This window comes from Misgurnus anguillicaudatus, chromosome 21 (assembly GCF_027580225.2).
Source record: "Misgurnus anguillicaudatus chromosome 21, ASM2758022v2, whole genome shotgun sequence".
NCBI lineage: Eukaryota > Metazoa > Chordata > Actinopteri > Cypriniformes > Cobitidae > Misgurnus > Misgurnus anguillicaudatus.
In genome coordinates, this window is record NC_073357.2 from 54,635,724 (window position 1) to 54,660,394 (window position 24,671).

Consider the following 24,671-nt stretch of genomic DNA (forward strand, 5'->3'; position numbering starts at 1 on the left):
ATACACGGTGATGTGCTGCCAAGATGACACCGAGAGGCTTCGACAACTTAAAAAAAGGTTTTCACAAACCTATGGGTGATGTCACGGACACTATATGTATATATTTTTTACAGTCTCTAAATTTTACCTATGCTGGGTTGTTTTAACTCAGTGTTGGGTCAAATATAAACATTTTGGGTTAATTCATCCCAAATGCTGGGTGACTACCTTTTTTGACCCATTTTTAGTGTGTATATTTTTTTTATCAGAATGTGCTGCGAATGCAATGTTTTACCAAATAAGCTAAAAAAGGTAGCATGATATAAATGAAACACAATCTGTAAATGTAATAAAATAAAATTGTCCTTTTTTCCATGTACTTTAAAAGTACAACCCTTTGTTTAATTCTCCTTTGCATATTTTGATTGGTTTCCCAAAGCAGCATTTACTGGAATCAGATTTGTTGTACATGAAAAGTCTAAGCAGGACTCTCCTGACACACAGCTAAACAGAGCTCTTGTCAGTGCTGAATTTGCAACAGCCTGTTGTAAATGCTGATATTATACCACTGAGACTGGACTAGAGAGCACCTGAGTCACATTCTCATCCCTTTGAAGCATATGAATAGGATTTCCCAATTACTCCGCAAAACAGTGCTTGCAAAATATCCCAGTATCCGTCGAAGCGCATCACCAGTACTGTTTTTTATTAGCCATGCATGGCAAGTCCAAACAATTCATTTGTTTTTATATCCTACTATGATAATATACTTGACTTTGTATTGATGAGAAAACAGGTTGAGGTGCGACATTCATCCTGCGCCTAATTTCGTCGTCTGCGTTTTCCTGGGAGCAATTTTAAAAAGGAGTAACTGTGGAAAATAGGTCAGCATTATTGAAATGAATTCTGGGAGTAAAGGGCTCAGAAATAGCTCTCGCCCTCATTACTTTACTCCGAGTGACTGCATTTGATGAGCCTGTCAATCACATTGGCTAGAAATTCAGCATGCAGTGATAAAAAGCACAGTGTTAAGCTAAATCCTACGGAAAATGCACAAGAAAAAAATAAAATCCATTGAAGTCCCCCGCTAGGGATTCTTTTGTCACAGAAACGGGCTTGTGTTTAAACATTATTTTCAATAGATGTACCCGTTAATATCAACTGCTAAACCTACAGGGAAAAGAAAGATGTTTTTCAGGCTTTCCTTAAAATGAATTTGGTGATAAACTCTGCATGCAATGGAGGTAAAATCGGGCAAACAGAACTCCAATGAGTGGAAAATAATGCATGGTGGTAAACCTCTTTAACTTCAACGAGGACTTGGCGGGAATAGGATTGAGAGGATTTGTGTGTGTGCATATGCTTATGAAAATGTATTTTATATTTAGAAACTGTAATTAGAAAATAAAAATCGCATTGAGATGCAGCTGAGAAACAACAAACAGAGTTTTATCTGCTTATTGTTGGATATCATTTGAGCAGTAGCTGCACTAAAAAAAAAAACAAACTTTTGGTGTAGTAAAATATATTAGATTAACCCTCATAATTTCTAAATAGTAATATTAACATTTGTTGAGAATTAGATTTTCCTAAGTAAAATGATAATAACACTTCATGTACAAAATTAACTGTGTGGGAATAGTAAGTCGTATTATATATTTTCTTTTTCGTTTTATAGTCACTGCACATAGTCCTAAAACAATTGAAAAGTAAATTTTAACCAAAAACTTTAGTGTGTTCAAGTCAAAAATCCAAGTTAATTAAACTTAAGTGTATGAAGTCCAAAAACGTTCAAGTAAAATGGACTTTAATGGAATTTATTTGCACATGTTGTAAGGAATACCCACAATCCTTTGTGCCAGATTTTGTAAGCTTTTTCACAGAATAAAAACTGATAAGAACTTTAACTACTTAAATATTTGTTAATAAAATATCATAAAGGTTTAAGCTCTTATATCATTGATGTTGTTTTGTTGTAAATGATAATATTGTAAATGTTGTGTTATTATGGCATTTATAACACTAAGAGTAACTAAGTCCATACAGTGCAACTATGTTAAAGAAAAAAACAAAAAAAAACAGTTTACCTAAACAATTAAAATAAATCTAACTTCTAAAATAAAAAATAATTAAGTGACATTTAATTAATTATTTAACAAATGTTTCATGCATTATTAAGTAGATTTTATTTGATTTTGGTAGGTAAGTTCTACTTTAAAAAAGCAGTAAATTTTACTTAAAAAAAGTTTGTGCAAATTTTACAAGTTGTTTTTTTTTCAGTTATATCAGCACAGCACCACATGTTATCACAGACATGTTGGTGTTCTTTAAATTTAATGTTGTGTTAATATAACAGTACTGTAAAAACCCATTTAAGTAACAACTTAGGGCAATATTTACTAAACATGTCAAATAAAGGTGGAAATTTCCCATTGTTGGATTTACTGAGAAGGCGCTTGTTAAAGAACATGGGTGCAAAAATCTCATCTCTATAATGACCAATGCAACCTACTAAGAGCTGTGCAAATTAGCGTTTAAGACTTACTTTTTGGGGCATAAAATAATGCTGAAAGTACCAGTAAATTAATGACGGAAAACTTAAGTAAATCCTGTTGAGTGAATCATTTAAATGCGCATATGTAGGTCAACGCCTATGTAAGAGTCCGCACTGCGTGTCTTTAGTAAATCCTGACAGATTTTTTTTCAGCAAAAGATGGTTTGCCTGGCGCAAGTTATTAGTACATCTAGGCCCTTATGAGTGTCTATTTACTGTACAATGAGTGTTAATAGTGTGTTTGGTTTACAAATGCTATGCACACTAGCTCCGCCCACCAATGTCTGATTGGAGCACTAAAGTTTGCTGAAAAAGTAAAGCAAAAAAGACGCGTTAAAACCAATGGCTTTAGTGGTGTAAGCAGTACAGTAGATCGTATGGCTCGTTTTTGACGTGATGTTGCTGGTTCGAATCCGCCTTTTGCCGACTTCGCTCTTTACCCTTATCCTATCACATCGAAAAAAGGCATTTATTTTCAAATAAAAATTAAGAAACTGTTCCAAAAAGTAGAGATAAAGTGCCTAACAAGTGTTTATTATAAATAAAAGTATTTATTAGGTAGGGTTAGGGGTCGGTGTATAGGGGGGGTTTTCATTTTCCCAATAATAAGGTGGGTTAGGGTTCTTCCTGATCCTAACGCATGCATTTGATAATTTTAATAAATATAATAATTTACACTCTGTTATTATTGCATCTAAAAAATATTGAGGTGCATATAATATGCCAATATAGATAATATCGAATTACTATTTACACTTATTGCAAATTTGATCATTTTATTTATTAAATAAAACTTTTTTCACCTAAATAGCATATATCGCTATTTGCACTAAGTGTAATTAGCCGCTGCCAAAAAATAGAAACAAATGAGACAATACATTATGGGGCGATTCCCAGACAGGGTTTAGATTAATCCAGGACTAGGCCTGATTTGGGTAAATCTGATTAGAAATATTTGAATTCAAATTGAAATCATCAATAATTTTGTTTTTTTATGGCAAATCTAAATTCAGTTAATGACATCATCTCTTTTGAATCTTTAATGGAGACTTTTGTTAGATTTATTTCTTCTTTCTCTCAGGATCTGAAACCCATGCAAAAGTTTCCATTTGCTCTCTAAAGTCATTGCTGAGAAATAATGGAGATTTGAAGAGATCTCATCTGTGATGTTTTTTCTTTTGGGAAGAAGTTACATTTTTTAAATTTAGGTCATATTTTCCCAGTCAACACAAACTGTTTCAAAAGAGGCAACAGTGTCAAGTTTCATGTGTTGCCAAGCAACACACAGAATGGACTGGAGTATATAGGCCCTTCTCACACAGACATTACGGGAAATTCACGGAAAATGCATCCGGGATTTGGTTCATTCACCTTGCCAAAGATTTACTGGAATGTGAACGCACACACAGATACCGTAAAGATTCTGTTAAGAAATGTGACGTGTTTAAACTCCTGCACTTAGTAGTTTTTTTCTGCCTAGCGTCTACATTTAGCTTATTATCCGTTATTTTCTCTTTAGAAACCACTGCATTTTTGTTTATGATAAGACTATAAAGGAGCGCGTGATGCCCCGTTCTGTCATCCTGGTTAATGATCTCAGCTTCAGAGTGGATATTTGAGAAGCTCTCTGATATCTGCTTCAGTCCAGTTTGCAGACATTTAAACCCTGGTGATCTTGTTGCGATGATGTGTGTGCATTTTTGTTTATTATAAACTTATATGAGCGTGTGACGCGCTTTTCTTATATGCTGCTGGATGATCTCTGCTTCAGCGCGGATAGTGACGAGCTCCCAGATATATGCTTCAATCCAGTTTGCAAATATTCCTCATCGTAAATGTTAATTTGCATGTCGTCGCTGCCCGATGAAACTCACGTATGTCCAAAACGGTTACTTTTCAGGAAGTGAAAAAAAACACTGTATTTCAAAAGCAGTTGAATGTAGCGTTGTCATACTTGGTACGGCATCTTTACATGTAACCATATTCTTGCCAGTGTAATGATATAATCCACATTTGACCAAAATTGAGTTTAAATGGACATACGTGCATATTTTACAGTAACGGTGATCGATACGCGTTCTTCCGATCATTAATTAGAATGGCCAAGTCGCGTTTCATATTGACAGATGAATACACTCAGTTTATTAAATAGCCTACGTCTTAGTTTATTAAATATGCTTAGTTTATTTAATATTAATTATACATTTATTAAATGTCTCTTGCAAACTATGAAGGGACAATGAATCAATACCCTGACATGGTAATGCTAGAAAGATACTACCATAATTTTGTCACTCCTGGGGGGAAACGTTTACCCTTAATGAATGAAAGTCATTGTCTCACCAGGCTATGTTTATTCGGCTATATACAGTGCAGAGCTTCACGAGACCGGTGAGACGCTTCCACAGGGCGGCTTTGACACCAAATGGATATATGTGAAAATCAGATGAGATGATTTCACAACTTTTCATTGCCCATTTAGATATGTGAAGCATACTGTATACGGAAATGAACCTGGACATTCAATCCGTCAAAAAATCTCAAAATCAGCAAAATGGACATACGTTATTTTCATCGGACAGCGACGATGTAAACTCCTCGTTTTAAAGAGCTGAACTATAACTTCATGTTGCCAAGACTACGGCATGCCCCTTACGGCATTGTTTCTGCGTCATATTCACACAGAGGGCTTTCCGGGTATCTTATGGCAATGTTACTAGGTCCCCTTTCCAAGAGCTATTCCAGAACATTTACTGGACGTGTTTGCGTTCACACAGAAGCATCTCTGCCAATTTCATGGGTATTTTCTGGGACTAAAGTGTTGTGTGAATGAGAGCAGTTGTAAATTCAACTCCCTTCCAGGTTGTCTATTTCCTACTGAGATGCCCCAATCTGAGCAATCCTTGAGAAATAAAAACACTCACGCTCTTACTTCTAACTATTGCGTAACCAAAATATAAAAAAAGAAAGAAAGAAAGAAAGAAGCAAACAATATGCCATCACGCACAAAGATATAATGCACATTTCTTTTGTCCCTCAGCTGAAGAACTCTTTAAAGAGTGACTTGTGTCTCGATCAAGGGCCGGACACAGACAACATTCCAATCCTTTACCTCTGTCACGGGATGACACCCCAGGTAAGTTAACTTTCTTAATTTTGTCTGCTCCTCTGTGTGCATGTATCCACAGTGGGATTCTGAGAGAGGAGGGAACATCGCTTTTCTTTAATGGCGGTGTAATTACAAAATATATCTGACCGAAATGGCAGGATAAAACACAAAGCAAACATAAAACGAGATTCAAATTTCCTAAATGATTCACCAGTGCTTGCGTGGCAATAAAGGATAGTGTTAAAGTTTTAAAGGTGCACAAGGCAGGATTTTCAGTTACTGTTTGTAAGCATTACATTTACCGGCTCCTCTCAGTCACAGAAACACAGAAGTGCATACACTGAAAAAAATGATTCATTGAATTTAATAAAAATTTTTAAGGTAAGTGGTTGCAATCAATTTATTTAAGCTACATTTAAACAAAAGTTTTATATTTTATTTTACTTTACTAATCTTTTTTGTTTAAATGTAGCTTAAATAAATTGATTGCAACCACTTACCTTAAAAAAATATATTTTTCAGTGTAGAGTATCAAAATATTTAGCTACTACAGTACATATGCACAGTATTTATCATTATTATTTATCAGTATTTACACTATCAAATGTACATAACTGTCAAAAATTTGCTGTAGTTATGCAGCTGTTTGCCAGTAAGATTTACATTTATGTTATTTACTGGCAACAGTTTGTTCAAAGTTAAATGAACATTAAACATTAGCAAGTCTTTGTCTTTACAGAATAAAATTATAAAATAAAAGCTAGCTTCATGCAAAGCATTCTGGGAACCAGAAATCCTCATCAAAACTTTTTGTTTTTTTCCTTCAGATTTTAGTTCCTAGAATGCTTTGCATGAGGCATGAGGTTATTTTAGTTTTATACTTTGAAGAAACAGGGCACTATCAGATACCCAGCCAGTGCTGGCCCGAGTCTCTTGGGGGCCCTAAGCAGAATTTGTTTGGGGGCCCCCCTCCCACCAATCAGAGAAATCAGAATTTTCTTGTCTTGAATTATTTATTTTATCATTCATATTCATTCATTCATTCCTTCATTTATATTACTTGTTTAAGTTATTTAATTGTAAAAACGATTCGGGGCCCCAAGCAGCCGCTTAGTTCGCTTATGCCTCGGGCCGGCCCTGTACCCGGCGCAATGCGTGACGCAACTGTTTTTTGCTAGATTCAACCCAGCGCAATTATTTTTTTTCATGTTTAGCGCCACGTTGTTTAAATAACAAATGCATTTGCGCCCAATTTTGTGCCCATGGGTGTTCTGGTCTGAAAACGTGGTGTGTTCAAGCGCATTGATGGCGCTTTTCTATTTTGAGGCAACTAAAATAGACTACGCCGTTGACAAACTAAAACCTGGTCTAAAGTCTAAAGTCAATGGCACTATATTGTTTTTGTTATTTAAAGAACATGTTAGTAATATGCGCCTATAAACGGGACAACAACGCGGGTTTGCTTATCACATACATGGATGTGCAGCAGCACACAAACGTTTTTAAATGTAAAAAATTAAAAGAATAAAATGTAAAAGAGTCTCTTGGACATAAATGAGGACCGATTACGAGACGTTAGAAGGCGTAAAGAGCTGCTTCACTTGCATGTTACGCTCAAAACACACCCATTACTCATTACGAGAATAGGAACAACCCTTTTAGACTATGCGCTTGCCGCACAAACCATTTTTCTCGTCAATAAATTAGCAAAAGTGGATTCGGACACGCCAGTTTAGCTGTGCGCTTTAGACAATGCGCTTAGATCATTAAAATAGGGCCCAAAGACTTGTTAATGTTTAATGTTCAGTAACTTTGAACAAACTGTTGCCAGTAAATAACATACATTTAAATCTACAGTAAGTTACTGGCAAACAGCTGCCAATTTCTACAAAAATATTTAACAGGGTACCATTACGTCTAAAAATTTACAGCGCTTTTTGGCTTGCCGTTGTAACGCTTGTGGATATTTGTTCAAATTTGTTAAAGAATAAATTATCTTTGCTATGATAACACTTTTATTGGGTTATACGTATCCGTAAATGCAGTACTGTATAAAAAACACCTCTCACATGTTTCTATTTTTATCTCACCTTAAAAGTTTTCGGAGAAAATCTAATACAAAGTTAAAACTTATGAAACTTTGTTAATGAAACATTAGAGAGCTGACAAATTGAATCTTCTGAGCTGTGGAAGAGCAATCACTGAACCCATTTTCTTTGGATGGTTATTGCTTATTTTATCTTTACTATGAGTTATTAAAATCCTGTTCCTGAACTAACAGCTATAGCACTGTTCAAATAACACAAGACATATGACTTGCTACAAGATACATACAGTAAACAGCGAGATATAGTAGTGGAAACAGTAGGATGGGATGATGAGTGTTTTAATGCAGGGGTGGCTGTTTGTTTTCGTCAACCCTTCTGCCAAGTCTGTAGCTGTATTAGCTGCTTGAAATCAATGTTAAAATATAAAAATAGTGTTGATGACAAATTAGGACATTAGGACACTGGTGATGATGTTACTGTAACTGTACAGTTATATTGACATAAATATAGTGTTACATTGTGTCATGCATACACACATCTCTCTAAATGGACCACTTTACTTGGAATGGCATTTAAATAGAGTACCAGTGGGTCAGGTGGTATGGTGGCGAGACCCTGAAGAAATTTCTTTACTGCTTTGAATATGCTGAGGTATAAACTTTTGCATCTTTGAGAAATGTTAAGCATGTGAATATACAGAGTATTTCTAATGGCACTTTAGTTTAATGGTGTTCAGAAATGCCTGAAGAGCCACTGAGGATGTGGTTCATCCTTGAAGAGCTATTCACAGCTTTATGCAAGATAAAATATAGAGAAGCATTTGGAAAACTTGGAAGCGGGCTTCCTGTTTAATTATACAAGGATTACTGGAATATTCTGAAGATGAGTTTCGTGGCAGCTTTACTGTATGCATGGCTCACTCTTTTCAACCTCTCAATTGGTCTTATTTCTGTGGAAGAAAAAACTTGTAATGGCTTTGTTCATATAAGAGCAATGCTTAAAGCTCACATAACACACGCTGTTTCTGCTTATCTCATGTTAATCTTGAGTACCTATAGAGTAGTATAACATCCTTCATATAGCCAAAGGGTTTTTAGTTTATCAGATTTATAAAAGATTTACAGTTTTTTTCTTAAAGGAATAGTCTACTCATTTTCAATATTAAAATATGTTATTACCTTAACTAAGAATTGTTGATACATCCCTCTATCATCTGTGTGCGTGCACGTAAGCGCTGGAGCGCGCTGCGATGCTTCGATAGCATTTAGCTTAGCCCCATTCATTCAATGGTACCATTTAGAGATAAAGTTAGAAGTGACCAAACACATCAACGTTTTTCCTATTTAAGACGAGTAGTTATACGAGCAAGTTTGGTGGTACAAAATAAAACGTAGAAGAGGAAGTATATATTTTATGGCGTAATAGCACTTTTGGGAGTACTTCGACTAGCCTGAAAAGTCCGCTCCCCTTCTCACTCTCATAATGGGAGAGGGAGGGTGTTACTGCGCCGAGTCGAAGTACTCCCAAAAGTGATATTATGCCATAAAATATAGTTCCTCTTTTAAATCCACTTAGAAAAGCGCTACGTTTTATTTTGTACCACCAAACTTACAATTCTTAGTTAAGGTAATAACATATTTTAATATTGAAAATGAGTAGACTATTCCTTTAATAAGCCCGAGCTCATGGAGGCATAAAGCGGGTGGAGCGAGTCACAAACAAGCAACACACACAAAACATTATCCAACTATCTCTGGATAACTTATGATTTGCTACATTTGTCATTTACATTATATGCACTTGTATTGCCAACAAAACACAAAGATTTGATGCGGTTTTACTTATTGCCTGCAACTCATGACCCGGTTGGCACCACCCATTTCAACGAAATCCAGCATTAAACAATCACACACGTAGCTACACTGGCTGAACAAGTTTAAATTTTCCTCACAAACAACACCACACTTCTTTGGTGATGTTGATTTTGTGTCAGCTCTTGGTTGGTGTGTGTGTGTGCACGCTTTCCGGTTAAAGTAGACTTTTCCACATTGTCTAAAGTTTGCTAATTATCCGTGATTTCTCTCTTAAAGGAAACATTTCACAAGACTTTTTTAAGATGTAAAATAAATATTTGGTGTCTCCAGAGTACGTATGTAAAGTTTTAGCTCAAAACACCATATAGATAATTTATTATAGCATGTTAAAATGGCCACTTTGTAGGTGTGAGCAAAAATGTGCCATTTTTTGGGTGTCCTTTTAAATGCAAATGAGCTGATCTGTACTAAAATGGCAGTGCCGTGGTTGGATAGTGCAAATTAAGGGGCAGAATTATCCCCTTCTGACATCACAAGGGGAGACATTTCAACGACCTATTTTCCAGCCCAGTCTCCCGAAATTGTGTGATATTGTCACGAATTTCTGGGTTTTTTCATGATCGTATCACGAATTTCTGTTTACATGTAATTGTCATGTATTGGTTTTGTTCTATTTTCTTACCGTTGTCGCTTCGGTTTAGGGTTAGATTTACATAAAATGACATTCTTACCCAAACCCAACTCTAACCCTAATGCCAGGCGACAATGGTTTAAAGGAACAGTATGTAAGAAATGTATATCAATTAATCATAAAATGGCCCTGACATGTCACTAGACATTAAGAAATCATTTTCATTTCAAATACTTATATCACTGACAACGGTGGTCTGGACAGGATATTGTCATTTAAAAGTGGAGTTGCAGCCCTCAACTGATGTTTATGTTGTCATGTTGTGTATTGGCCACCAGTTGTTTGATTGCAGTACCAGTTTTAGCCGCAAGTTTGTAATTGCAATACCTGTTTTGGCCACAATCCTACATACTGTTCCTTTAAAAATCAGAAAAAAATTTTATAAACCAATAAAGTGACATCCTAACGCAAACACTAAATCTAACCCTAAACCGAAGCGACCATGGTTTGAAAATAGGAAAAAGCAGTTAAGTATCCAATATGTGACAATTACACGTAAACAGAAATTTGTGATACGATCACGAAAAAACACGGAAATTCGTGACAATATCACGAAAAAAGAATCAAAAAGTTCCAGACTATAACACAAAATTTTGTGAGATTGGGTAGATTTTTTCACATGCATGCAGGGAATGGTTTAACATTTTTCACAATTTCTAGGTTGATAGAAGCACTGGGGACCGAATTATAGCACATAAACATTGAAAAAGGCAGATTTTTATGAAATGTCCCCTTTTTAAAACTATGTGCGTGCATTTTAGTTTATGATAAGATCATAAGGAGAGCATGATGCGCTGTTCTGTCATGCTGGTGAATGATCTCAGCTTCAGCGTGGATAGTGATGAGCTCCCTGATCTCTGCTTCAGTCCAGTTTGTTGACATTTCTTGTGAATGTTGATCTACGATTAAATCACTCTGTCAAAGAGCCGAACCATAACTTCTGGTTGAGATGACACACGTGTCCTAACGGTACGCCCCTTACGGCATAGTTTCTAAATCTTTCCGTGAATGTTACGTCAATGTTACTAGATCTTTTTTACGGGAGCGATCCCAGAACATTTACGGAACGTGGTTGTGTTCACACAGAAGCCTCTCTTCCAATTTTATGGAAATTTTCAGGGACCATGGTAATGTTTATGTTTAACATTATGTAGATATTGTTAATAATTCAGAATGCATAAATACCTTTAAAGGCAGGGTGCATGATTGAAAAAAAAACTTTGGAAAACTACTAACCAACATCATTGCCTGGGTTGTGTATGTGTGGGGCGGGTCTATCAAAAGAAGGTCCAGATTCTATTGGGGTAGGGGCGTGTTTAAGGCGATTTCAAATGTCAACATTGGCTTTCAGAGATCGTGCACCCCGCCTTTAAACCCCCGAAACATAATGAAAGTGTTGAAGAAATATAAAGTAGTATCTTAACAACCGTTATAAATATTAGCAGAGTAGGTTGTTCTGGTGTACTATATGCTCTATTTAGCAAGCATAAGATTGATGCTGTATAAGGTTGATGGGGTTTAGGAGATCATTTATGTAGGGCCATCAATCTCCTGTTAAGCTTTCAGCATATTGTGATGATGAGGTTATTTAATAGGTTCTCATTGAAATTGGTCAGAAATCTTCTGCAAAAGGAAAACCGGTATGCTAGATAAAAAATCCACCTTTAATTTTTAAAAAAGGCATCTGGGCCTCTCCAAAGTGTTACCTTTGTAACAATTGAAATTGAATGTAGGCTACTCTACAAAATAAGTGTACACAGAAAAGGATTTGCTTTTTTTCAGACTGGCAGGGATGAGATTTTTTAACTCATGCAAAAGCATGCCTGGGAAATGCTCGGCAAACAAATCTCAAAGCTTGGCATACATGAACACACAACTGAGCAAGTAGAATGTGACGAGACAGAGTTGTTCCCAAGGAGATTAACTCAGACTCCTCGCTCGCTGCTTTCCAAGTGTTATGTGCAGATGCATGAGAAACAGCGGTGGCATGTTCAAAAAAAGATTTGTGAAACAGCCGGTGGTAAGCAACATCCACTGGATCGCAGGTTGTTGTAGGTTTTATTGGAGGACATTTATTTGACATTACACAAAGAGGTTGCTCCTTTATAGCTTATGAGCTCATTTAAAAGGTGCATTGTGTAACTTTTAGAAGATCACTTGACAGAAATACAATTTAATATACATAACTATATTATCAGTGGTCTATAAAGACTTTACAAAATTAACTTTTTGTTTTTATTACTTTTTATAGCCGTTTTTATCTACATACACTGCGGGTCCGAAAATCGCCGTTTTGCACCGCCATGTTTCTTTTGTTAGCCCTAAATAGACAAACTAGTCTAAAGCGTGTTTGTCACTGTTTTCTCTGACGATGACATGTTTGTCCTGTGGTGGCTATTGTAGCTAGCTTCACTATGCATTTCAAAAAAGGGGAGGGGGGCTGTGGACTGAGCCGTTGGTTTCAATTCACCGTTGGTCTCACTGCTAGATGCCACGAAAAATCTACACACTGGTCCTTTAAGTGTTTAGTTTTAGGTGACTTTCCTAAAACTTCTTAAAGGGGACAGAGAATGAAAAACCATTTTTACCTTGTCTTTGTTGAATAATGGTAGTCTACCCGCATTCACGAACATACAAAAAGTGCTAAACATGCTAAACATCTCAGTGTCATAGAAATTCCTCTTTTAGAATTGTCAGCCAGAAAACAGACCACTCTGAAAAACTGATGCTTATGACATCACAGGCATCTAACTGCCCATCCACTTTAAAATTATTGGCTACATTTTCGGAGTGGCAGCAAAGTCAGCCAATCAGTAATGAGATTGCAAGTTAAGCCAGTAGGGGGAGCCAAATAGGTGCAAAACCACTTGTTTAAAATCCCCCACCCTAATAGAGCTTTCTGAGAGAGGTTTTTAGGAAGCTTCTAAGGCATTACAGACCCAAACAAAAACATTTTTTGTCTACATGTCACATCACAGAACAAGGATAAATACTCCGTTCAATCATTCTATGTCACCTTTAAATAATTTTTTTTTACATTTAGCACTGTAAGTGTGTAGGGCTGCTGTATAAAAATGTAAAATGCCTAATTTTCTTAAGAGACGTTTATGAAAAATTTGGTAACACTTTACAATAAGGTTGTATTTGTTAACATTAGTAAATGCATTAGTTAACATGAACTAAAAATGAACAATACTTCTACAGAATTTATTAATCTTAGTTGATTCATGTTAATTTCAACATTTACTAACACATTTTTAAAATCAAAGTTTGTAACTCTTAACATTAGTTAATGTTCAATGAACTAACATGAACAATTGTATTGTATATACTAAGATTAATAAACGCTGAAAAACTATACTAGTTAACATTTGAAGTGGATCAAAACATTTATCGAAGTTGTCCTAAGAAAAGAACGGGTATTGGGTATTGGTTTTAAGACTTTTAGGAAAATGTTGACTATATTGTTCATTGTACAGTAAGTTCATGATAGCGAATGCATTTACTAATGTAAACAAATACAACCTTATCGTAAAGTGTTACCAGAAATGTCTAAACAAATCTGGGCACAGTTTGAAATATTGAGGTGTCTTCTTTCATATTTGTTGTTTTAAAAGTACACTGCAAAAAATGATTTTCAAGAAAAAAAATCTTAGTATTGTTGTCTTGTTTTCAGTAAAAACAAAAAAATAAATCTAGTTTTTAGACCAAAAGTATCACGTGATTTTGTGCATAAAAAATCTGCCAATGGGGTAAGCAAAAGAATCTTGATCATTTTAATTCAAGAAAAATTGGCAGATTTTTTGCTTGTTCTATGCACAAAATCACTAAAATTGGATATTTTTGGTCTAAAAACTAGACTTTTTTTCTTGGGTCGTTTTGGTCATAAAGAAAAAGCATCTTAATTTAAGAATTTTAAGATATTTTTATTAAAAAAACAAGACAAAAATACTAAGTATTTTCTTTCTTGAAAATAATTTTTTGCAGTGTAGTAAAAAGTAGTGCTGTACGATATTGAAGAAAATGTGATGATGACTTAAATCATTGGATATACGTGTGTAGTAGAATAATGCCTTAAGTTTGTAAAGTCAAACTGAACTTTATTAAAATATATTTTAAAACAAAAAATTATATAACAAACATACACATTGATCATTCAACACAGAACGCACACAAGCACTAACCTTCACGTATCAGTTTCTTTGCTCAAACCTTTACTACACATAACCTTTTGAAATAATTAAATGATTTGTGATTTTGGACCACAAAAAATCTAGAAATTAGAAAATGAAAGCTAAATAAATAAGCTTTCCATTTATATATGGTTTGTTAGGATATGAAAGTATTTGGCTGAGATACAATTATTTGATGCAGTTTAAATCTGGAATCTGAGGGCGCAAAAATAATCAAAATATTGGGAAAATCACCAAAATGTACAAAATATATTTATGGAATATCCCAGGATTTTGGCATTTGTAACCTTTTATCCAGTCTGATAATGTTTTTAGATCGCTTCTGTGCCCCTGTACAAATCTTTGTGAATACAGTAAAACTCCTCATTGCACTATAAAATATGTGACACTTTCCTATCAGAAAGCTAATTTCTGTCTTTGCTGTTTTTGTTTTTCTCTAAATGCTATGGCCCAGGGCACATCCATTTCACAGACTGCCATGTTCTACATTAATCTTCATGATATGCTGTAGTTTTTTCCATTGACTGCGCTGTGCCTTTCATACTGTACAGTATCAAATTGGTGGCCCATTTATTAGTGGCCCGCTTCCTTTCTTCATTTAATAACAGTTATGTGATCACATTTATAAAAAGAAGGAAATTTTTTCTTCTTTAAGGTCAACATGAAACAGCATTTCTAACACATTTAATTTCTGTTGTGACAATACCCACCCAAAAGAAATTGAGAGCAGGACCACAAGAGCTTATCCATGTGGTTTAGATGGGTGTTTTATATTAGAATAGAGACAGAGAGTACAAAACCTGTGCATTCTTCATTTAGGCATTCTTTATAAAGATCTGATCAAAGACCAATCCTATTAATATTTATAGGTACGGTAGTGTAATGTGCTTCATTATGCTTCATTTTCAAACCCATCAATCCATTCTTTATTATAGTAACGGATACTGGCATTAATTTACTGCATTATTGGAAAGATTTCAGGCTGAAATACATACAGCAGTGCCTATATAGCTATTTGTTTATGAGTGTATATTACATTACATTTTTCCTGACAATATGGCCTATACGGCAGGTTTGCATGCTATTTAGGTGACGGCAGCCAAAATGATGGTAATCATGTTTGATAAAAGCATTGCAAAGACAAACATTTCCTCTTGTGTGTACTGAGGAATTGTAGGTATACATGTACAGAAAGGTGCACTATGATTTCATGGTTTTATTCTCTTAAAAAATACTGTGAATCAGGTGCATGGCGTTAATCTATTTACTTTTACAGTAAAGTCTGTGTGAGCAATATTAAATCTGTGTTTTGAGTGTGTCAACTGAAATATTGTAAAAATATGCAACATTCTCCGCTCTTATCATGGGTTCACACCAGCCACGTTTGAGGTGTCAAATTCGCGTCTACCGTGTGTAGTTTGCCGCTTGAACATTTTCAGTTTACTCGCTTCATTCGCGCATGAAATTCTAGTCATCGAGACATTCACTTGCGCGCTTGCTGCGCCAACGCTTAATTCGTGCCATTCGCGTGAACTAGACACGTGAAATTCTAGTCATCGAGACATTCATGCGGAAATTCACGTCATGGGAGGGGCTTCTGCGACTCAGCTCACTTCCTGTAATCACATCACTACTAGAGCAAGCTCCTAATTGGTTAACGCAGTGCTTTTTTCTGCCAAAGTTCCAAATTTTTAACTTGCGCGTTAACGCTTAATTCGCGCCATTTGTGTGAACTAGACACGTGAAATTCTAGTCATCGAGACATTCATGCGGAAATTCGCATCATGGCAGGGGGTTCTGCGACTCAGCTCGCTTCCTGTAATCACGTCACTACTAGAGCAAGCTCCTGATTGGTTAACGCAGTGCTTTTGTCTGCCAAAGTCCCAAATTTTAAACTCGTGCGTTTGTTGCGCCAACGCTTAATTCGCGCCATTTGTGTGAACTAGACGCATGAAATTCTAGTCATCGAGACATTCATGCGGATATTCGCATCATGGGAGGGGCTTCTGCGACTCAGCTCGCTTCCTGTAATCACATCACTACTAGAGCAAGCTCCTGATTGGTTAACGCAGCGCTTTATTCTGCCAAAGTTCAAAAATTTCAACTCACGCGTTTGCCACGCGAACGCTTAATTTGCGCCATTCGCGTGAACTAGACGCGCGAATGAGGCAGAACTGCCCCGTGTTAAATGCCTCATTCGTGCTGCGAGACCTCCAGACGCGTGTCAACACATCTTCACATTGACTTAACATTGAAATCACTCGTGTTCGACACCTCTACTGCGGCTGGTGTGAACGCAGCATTAAACGCTGGGGGCGTGTCTGCTGTCGGCACTGAAACCACTTGCGGGAAAGCTCCCATCTCTCTCACCTTTCAAATACGCTACAATCTCGTGATTGTATTGGGGGCGGGGCCATGCTCAGTGGCTCCAGTGCGCCATTGCACCACAGTTTTAGCACCGCACAAATAATCCTGAACACAAAAATGTGGAAAAACAATTCACTCAATTTAGTCTTTGCAACGTGTTTTATTTCTAACATTTGTAGTGTGTTTAGAAATGACTTTAATTATAGTTATATTTATACAAACCTGGGACTGCTTTGACAGGTTAAAGTACAGTACTGTTCTCAACTCAAATATTATGTAAAGAGTTTGCATTTCATTATACTGTACATTGGTAATATTATCTCTCAAAATGAAAGCTTGGCAGTCTCAGGAAAACAAGTAAAAATCAAACCTTTATAATCAAATTGCAAACAACTTTTCATCTCAGTTTTTGCTTGACAGCCTCCATTTGAAGCCACATTGAGGATTTTATTCATGAGTGAACTTTATATGCATGAGAAAGCAATGTCTTAAGCCGTAATGTTCCCTTTGAAGAAACTGTCATGTCTTCCAGATGTTCTTTAGCCCATTGGTTATGTCCCTTATGTTCACCTCTACACACAGACATGCAACTCATCTTACGTGTCAGTCGGCATGATATGAACTCACAGACCATCTGGAGTTACTGACTAATTAAATGTGTTCACACAAGAACAGGAAATGACATCACAAACACAGATATGCTTCTATTTTTGTACATTTAGCGATAAATGATGATATAATAAAATGAGCAAATGAGCCGATGGAGATGTTTGTAACTTTTCCAAAAAAATGTCAAAAATTTTGAACTATGGGTGCGAAAGTTTATTCAATTTCAGTAGAGGTTAAGTATGGCCATCTGCTTGAGTGTTAATGTATTAATTCATAGAAGAGGCTCTGCATGACTGCGTTCAATGCAATATGGTAGATTCACACTTTCATATGCACTGCCAGTGGTTCTTAAACTTTTCGGCATGGGCCCTCCCATGGTGTAGAGTGCGTCCCTTCGCTGCCCCCCAAAGAAAATTCATGACATAAAACATATTAAACATATTAAATTATACAATGAAGTGCTGTTGGTTGGTATCTATATTTTTCTGAGGTGTAATTAAACAGAATTTATAATCAATTCATGTATTTTATAAAATGTCATAAAACTGGGGCCCCCGACATCATCTCACGCCCCCCAAGAGGGACCCGCCCCCAGTTTGAGAACCACTGGCTTAAACCAAGAGAAGCATGCAGGTGTGGTATTTAAAAAACTGGAAATGTAAGAAACAAACATGCCAAAACATAAGGCATCTTAAGACATGCATGATGTGAGGTTTGTTTACATATTCATGCATTTTGCATATAAATAGCTTCAGATGCAAAGCAAAACCTAATGAAAGGCTTTATATTTAAATAAATGCTAAATGATTTATGTTAAGCATTTAATGCTTTTTTTGTACAAATTCTTGATAAAAGGCATCATTCAACATAAATTTATTTCTGTAGCGCTTTTTACACAGCTGAGTACATATTAGTATATGACAGTTATAGACAAATATGAAAATAAGGCTTATGAAATACTGAATACACTGTATTATTTCACAATATGTGTCTATTAGCAGTGCAAAATTGCACACAAACATGTCCCATAATTAATTGTGGGATCACTCTGGTAAAGGGGACCAAGTAACACATCCTGTGTTTACAAAAGTAAGGGGCGTGTCGTGTTGAGGACGCATATGTCATCGCAACAAAAAGTTATCGTTTAGCTCTTTGTCATGGGGAATCAACTTTCACAATGAAAAAGGTCTGCACACTAGAATGCAGCAGAGATCAGGGAGCTTCTCAATATCCATGCTGAAGCTGAGACAATTCGCCAGTTTAATAGAACAGCATGTGCTAGATTTTATCATAAACAAAAATGCACACGCGAGAGAGAAATTGCAGCTAATAAGCAAACTTAAGACTGGAAAAAACTTAAGACGCGGAAAAAGTCTACCAAGTGCACAATTAAAAACATAATACACGTCACGTCATATTTTTTACGGGATGTGTGTGAATGCACCCACAGGTTCCGGAAAAATCTTTGTCAGTGTGAATGAACCAAAATAAAACGATTCCCGGACAAATCCCGGAAAATGTAGTTGTAAAATCTGACCAATTTTATTCATAGTGCCATCGAATAAGCTATTATATTTAAGATCATATATAAATCATTTTAAAAACCATGATTGAAGAACATTTCACGAGTTCACACTTACAAAGAAGTTGGATAGATTAAATTAGTAAATTTATTTGGCGTGCTGTCCGGGGAGAGGGCTCTGAACTCGGAAATGGTCCCGAACGCAGAGTACCCCCCCAGGTTTAGGAAATAACCTGGTGAGTAAGAGGAGACGGGGTGGTGGAGGGATTCTGAAGACTGCAGAGGATCTTTGGAGAGTTAAACTGTGACTTATATATGGCTTGCCTTTGTGCTGGGTAGATAGGATGATAACTGATTGTGGACAGCTGGTGGTTCTAGAGTACAGAGCATGTGAGCGGTGCAGAGCGGTGTGACGCTCCGCTAAATATTCCGCTCTACTGTTCAAGCGCTCCACTCAGTCGCTCACCGCCCAAGCAAGCGCTCCGTTAACTTTCCGCTCACACTCGCAAATAAACCAATTCCCGCTCAGATCCCGCTCCGACATAAAAAAAATATTTAGTAAGCCTAGTTGTTTTCTGTAGCCTACTGACGTTCTTGGATAATTGCATTTAATTCAAGTATTAGCTGATAAATCGCAGTTATGTACAGTTGTGTGTTGGCTATTAGACCTAGTTTAACTGATACGGATATAATTCAAATTAACAATTTGTTTTCATGAAATCCACATGTTTTACTAATTCACAATTTTAAGTTATAATAAATGTAATAAGTAATTACGAAATATTATAACAATTCGTTCCCCTTATGAGAAAAAGATTAACAAACTATAATATTATATAAATATATTATTTGAAAAAACTAAAATAAATTGAAGAACAATTTTTTAACAAGAAGGTTTTTAAGTGCGAATTTACATTGCATCGGTAAAAACAGAACACAGTGTCTTAAAGAAATTAAAATTAGACAGTATTTATGAACCTGTAAATGTACAAAACGAATGCAATACAGAATATTTATTTATGGCATTTTCAATAGTATATTAGTAGATAAATTAACATGTATCTATATAACGAATAAAACATTATTTTGGCTAAATTCATCTGGATATATCATTTTAGTCAGACTGATTTGTCATTATTTCAGAAGCTTAAATGCTATCTAAAACAACTTACATTTTATCCCAGATGTTACATGGTCGAAAATATGTAGAAATATAGCCTATACGAGAACAAATTACAGAACAAAAATGTTTAGCTCGCGCGGACCGAACGAAAAGCCGTTAATTAAGCGGACTCTCTGTAAAATAGAGGACGTGCTGAATCAGTCGAGTCGGCAGATTATCATTAATGTTTATAATGTTCCACGCAGATACTGTTGATGAAACAATATCTAAATGTCCAGGTAAGTCAAGTGTTCAGTCAGTTAATACTAAAGGCACCGGCGTTTTTGGCTACAGCTTCATCCACGGAGTGGCCGCTGTACATACACAAAGAACTATAAATGTTTTTATTTTAAGTGGTTTTAATGCTGGTAAGCAATCAGTTATATTATGTAGGCCTACAAATATATTTGTATTTGTGTTGATCAGTTGGATTAAAGTTATTTTAATCTTTAAAACTGCATCTAGATGCAGACGATGCTACAGTTATTCTGTCATCTTAGTTACATTTCTTTCATTTATATATAAGGCTGGGGACTTCCTTAAAACAATATTTGAACTCCATAACTTATTGCTAGCCATTTTTACAGATTCTCGAACTAGCAAATTACCAAAGGGCATTCTGGGATGAGCGAGCGGTGCTGAGCGTATTGAGCGAGCGGAGCGGAATTTTCGGAAATGCGCTCTGCGCTCTGATGGAAATATTACCGCACCGCTCAACGCTCCGCTCCCGCTCCGCACCGCTCACATGCTCTGCTAGAGTATTTGTTGATTACTGATTATAGACAGCTGGAAGTACTTAAGTGGTTTATTTGACGTGCTCCTCCCGAACTACTTTAATAAAACATCATTTCAAATCTCTGTATAGCTAACAATATTTTTTAAATAAAAGTAGCTATACTGTATATTGACAGTACTAAAGTCAATTAGAGAAGATTAAATCTTTCCCCACCAGGGTTTTTGAAAAACGTTGCCAGTTAGCGCCATCATTTTTTTATGATTTTCATAAAAGTTTAACGTCTATTAGAAAAAAAAAACATACATTATATCAAACGAAAGAATAGACCCTTTGCTTTCAACAACAAAAAAATGTTGTATTGTGTCTTCATTTGTTCTCTGTTATCACCTCTCAAATATACCAAATTTTGTGCAAAAAGCTGAAATAATTGCTTTATTTGTAAAGGACTTTTGTTAGAGATCAGATTCAAAACGATGATCAAAACATACACAGTTTTTACTGTTTTTGGATCAGTACATGCTTCAGTGTTTTATAAGTTGGGTAAGAGCGCCACATAGTGAATAATAGCTGGAATATGGATTGTTGTAAAAACTTGTCATTGGCAGGAAGCGTTTTCTCGTAATTGACGAGATAACTCGTTAATGGTGGAGAAAGAGTTTTAAAGATGTCTACGTACAAAAAATGTAAATATTAGACAATTCATGTGGATTCCATGAATTAATTAAAACTTGTAAAAGATCATTATGCATTCCTTACAGAAAAGCGTTTTTTTTGTGATTGTTGCGGTCAAAAATCCTTGATCTTGCGGCACGGTTTCTTAAAAAATGCGATGGAATATGCAGAATATTTATGCAATTTTATGCTATGAAATTGCGTGACCTTGCAAAACTTGTTTTGCAGCTTTTCAGTGATGTTCACGTCACATAATTACATCACTTCATAACGTTCCCATGGCAATAGGGGACATTGCTGTGCTTTTTTCAACTTTCTGCTAAGATATATGTAATTTTTGCAATGAAAATGCGAGGATTATGAAATCATGCAAGCGGAAATCTGTAATTTATGCTACTAAAGTGCAACGTATTTAAAAAAATGTGACTGATTATGCGTTGAATCATACGATCTCATAATCGCGTTTTTCTGGAGGGACTGATTATGTTCTCAAACATTTGCAGTCAGGCCTGCTCTTCACATTATCAGCTCTGCATATTTAAACCATTAGCTTTGTTCGGTTCAGATTTATGGTTGTATTTGATTCTGTAACACGTCTCTTTTTATGCTCATTTTATTCATAAGACTGCTCTTTCATTGCAGAATGTATACTACACCAGCACTCAGCAGTTATTTGTGGGCATCTTGAGCCCCACCATTGATGACGATGATAACAAGTGCCTGGTGGATGTGAACAGCCGACCTCGACTCATCGAGTGCAGCTACGCTGTTTCCAAACGCATGAAACTCCACTGGCGCTTTACTCAGGTAACTTCATTTACTCTACAGCCTGAAATGTCAAATCAGAGTACCCGCGAATAATGGTATATTTATAACGGTATTGGATGGTGCCCCATATTTGTTTAAACCTTCAATCCATTAAATCACCAAATTCATCTATCCAAACAAATCCTTACAGTTATTAAATGTCTTTTGAGGTGAACTGGTGTTTTTTTAAGAAAACATTTCTATTTGAAACCTTATAAACTACAGCCGTACACGTGTTCACGAGAGAGTTGAAGAGAGCCTACCGTCTGACCTCTGACCCAACATTACAAAAACCCATTGCTTTACTTTAGAAGACATTTACTAACTGTATGGATTGGGTTTTGATGACTGAATTAGCTTTTTGGAGCTTAAGTTAATTTTAATGAAACTTATTTTAATGTTTCCTCCATTAGCACACTTCACATTTGTTGTGGCTTCAGGCAATGCTTCAGTCTAGACACACACACAACTGCACATATACACACATCAACACTAAATCAAATCGGCTCATTTCATTGACAGACAATTGCCAAGCTGGTTCCCCTTTTGGTGTAAAACTACAGAACCATTATGATATCATCCAACTGAGTAATTCTTTATAGTGAATGGATTAGTTGGTGTGGAAACAGACCTGTATCTCTGGGAATGTGAGAGACAGGATAGTGATGCCCAACTATGTGCACACATTTACTTTTGCCCTTCAGGCTCATAGCTGGATGCACAAGTCATGTTAGATCTCATATGCTTGAATGAATTACTATAAAGACTTGGGAATTGTTTAACCTTTAACCCAGTTCTAATACATCTGTACATGTGAATTATTTGTGCCTGGGGTCTTTAAGCCGGCTTATTAAAACAAGTGTCATGTGCACATGATAAATTGGGGTATAGAGTTAGGATATACTGATGTAATGCACTGTAAAGAAATTCAGCGTGCAAGTTTAATCTAATTGTTTATGCAAGTCAATTGAACCTATTTAAAGTGGTTGCACGCAATTAAATTATCTAAATTTAGATACTGTATATGTATTTAGTTTAACTTACTCAACTGTTTTTAGTTACCTCAGCACAATTAAATGAGTTGATCTGAGTAAAATTGAGTTAAAGGGTACCTATTGTGGCCTTTTTACAAGATGTAAAATAAGTCTGGGGGGGGTACAGAATGTGTCTGTAAAGTTTTATCTCAAATTACCCCACAGATCATTTATTATAGCATGTCCAAAATGGAGCAAAAGCGAGCTGTTTAATGTCTGTACCTTTATATGCAAATGAGCTACTGCTCCTCATTTCTTACAAACAGACAGTGAGCGCTTTCAGATAAAATAAATCTGATTAATACAGTCTGAGACAATAGTATTTGGACAGCGTACAACTCGCTAAGGGTGGAAACTATGGTAATGCAGGAATGTAAGTGGGCGGGGCCTCACATTGATCAGAGAGTCAAAACGGCATGTCTAATGAGACTGCTTTGGTTTAATGGGGATTTAAAAAACAAGGAGCGGGTGGATTTTTTTCATCGTAGGGTGGTTGTGTTCACACATTGCCAACACGCATTATGTCCAAACGCCTTGTAAAAGTGGATTTTGCATAATAGGTGCCCTTTAAATTTCAAAATTTTAAGTTATTACACTACAGCAACAGCACACATTAGCAAGCTAACCATAACTAACACTCAACTGATACCACATTTTCTAAAGTACTCGTACTCGTTAAAAGTCCCCCGATACCGGGGATCGATACCACGGTCTGAGAAATGTCTATGTTTGCGCGGCGTGTAAGGGGTTAATGCTTCTTGTGTTGTCCAAAGAGGCAGAGTTTACAACAAACTGAAAAAATACTTGAGTTGCACTGTCACTTTTTCAATTTTTTATAATTATTTATTCTGTAATATGTTGCATACAACATGCTTTTCATCTTAAATAAATGTTCTTAAGTCCAAACTAGTCCCTTGGTTTTTTGTTAAATTATATGACTAAAGCTGTTACCTGTAAATTTAAATCATGTTTTTTTATAAAGTACTCGGTATCGGCAAGTACTGAAATGCAAGAACTCATACTTGTACTCGTATTCCAAAAAAGTGGTATCGGTGCATAGTTCTCGTCCTAAGCAAATGCTCTACTCGTATGCACAATGATAGTCATTAAAAAACTGAACAACAAAACAGAAACTATTTCAAATACTTATTTAACAATATGCTAAACATTAATAGCTCCTCTTCTTTCTTATCCAAATTAAAAATGCATAAAATAATATTATATTAATAATATTAATTTATTATAATATTTAGTCTCATTATTCAGTCTCATGCAAAGCATGTTGGGAACTGGAAATCCCCGCCCAGTTTTAGCAATAAATCTTCAATACAACACAAATTGTTGATTTAGTCCCCATGATTCAAGTTCACATTG

At 35.9% G+C, this 24,671-nt stretch overlaps 1 protein-coding gene across 1 annotated transcript in view; it reads left to right on the forward strand.

The window, feature by feature from the left end:
• Positions 1-24,671, forward strand: part of galnt18b (UDP-N-acetyl-alpha-D-galactosamine:polypeptide N-acetylgalactosaminyltransferase 18b) — a 137,833-nt gene that overhangs the window by 107,513 nt on the left and 5,649 nt on the right. The window contains exons 9-10 of the mRNA XM_055213705.2: positions 5,574-5,669; positions 22,099-22,263. Of these exons, the coding sequence (XP_055069680.1) occupies positions 5,574-5,669; positions 22,099-22,263 (261 nt within the window). The remainder of the gene's footprint in view (positions 1-5,573; positions 5,670-22,098; positions 22,264-24,671) is intronic.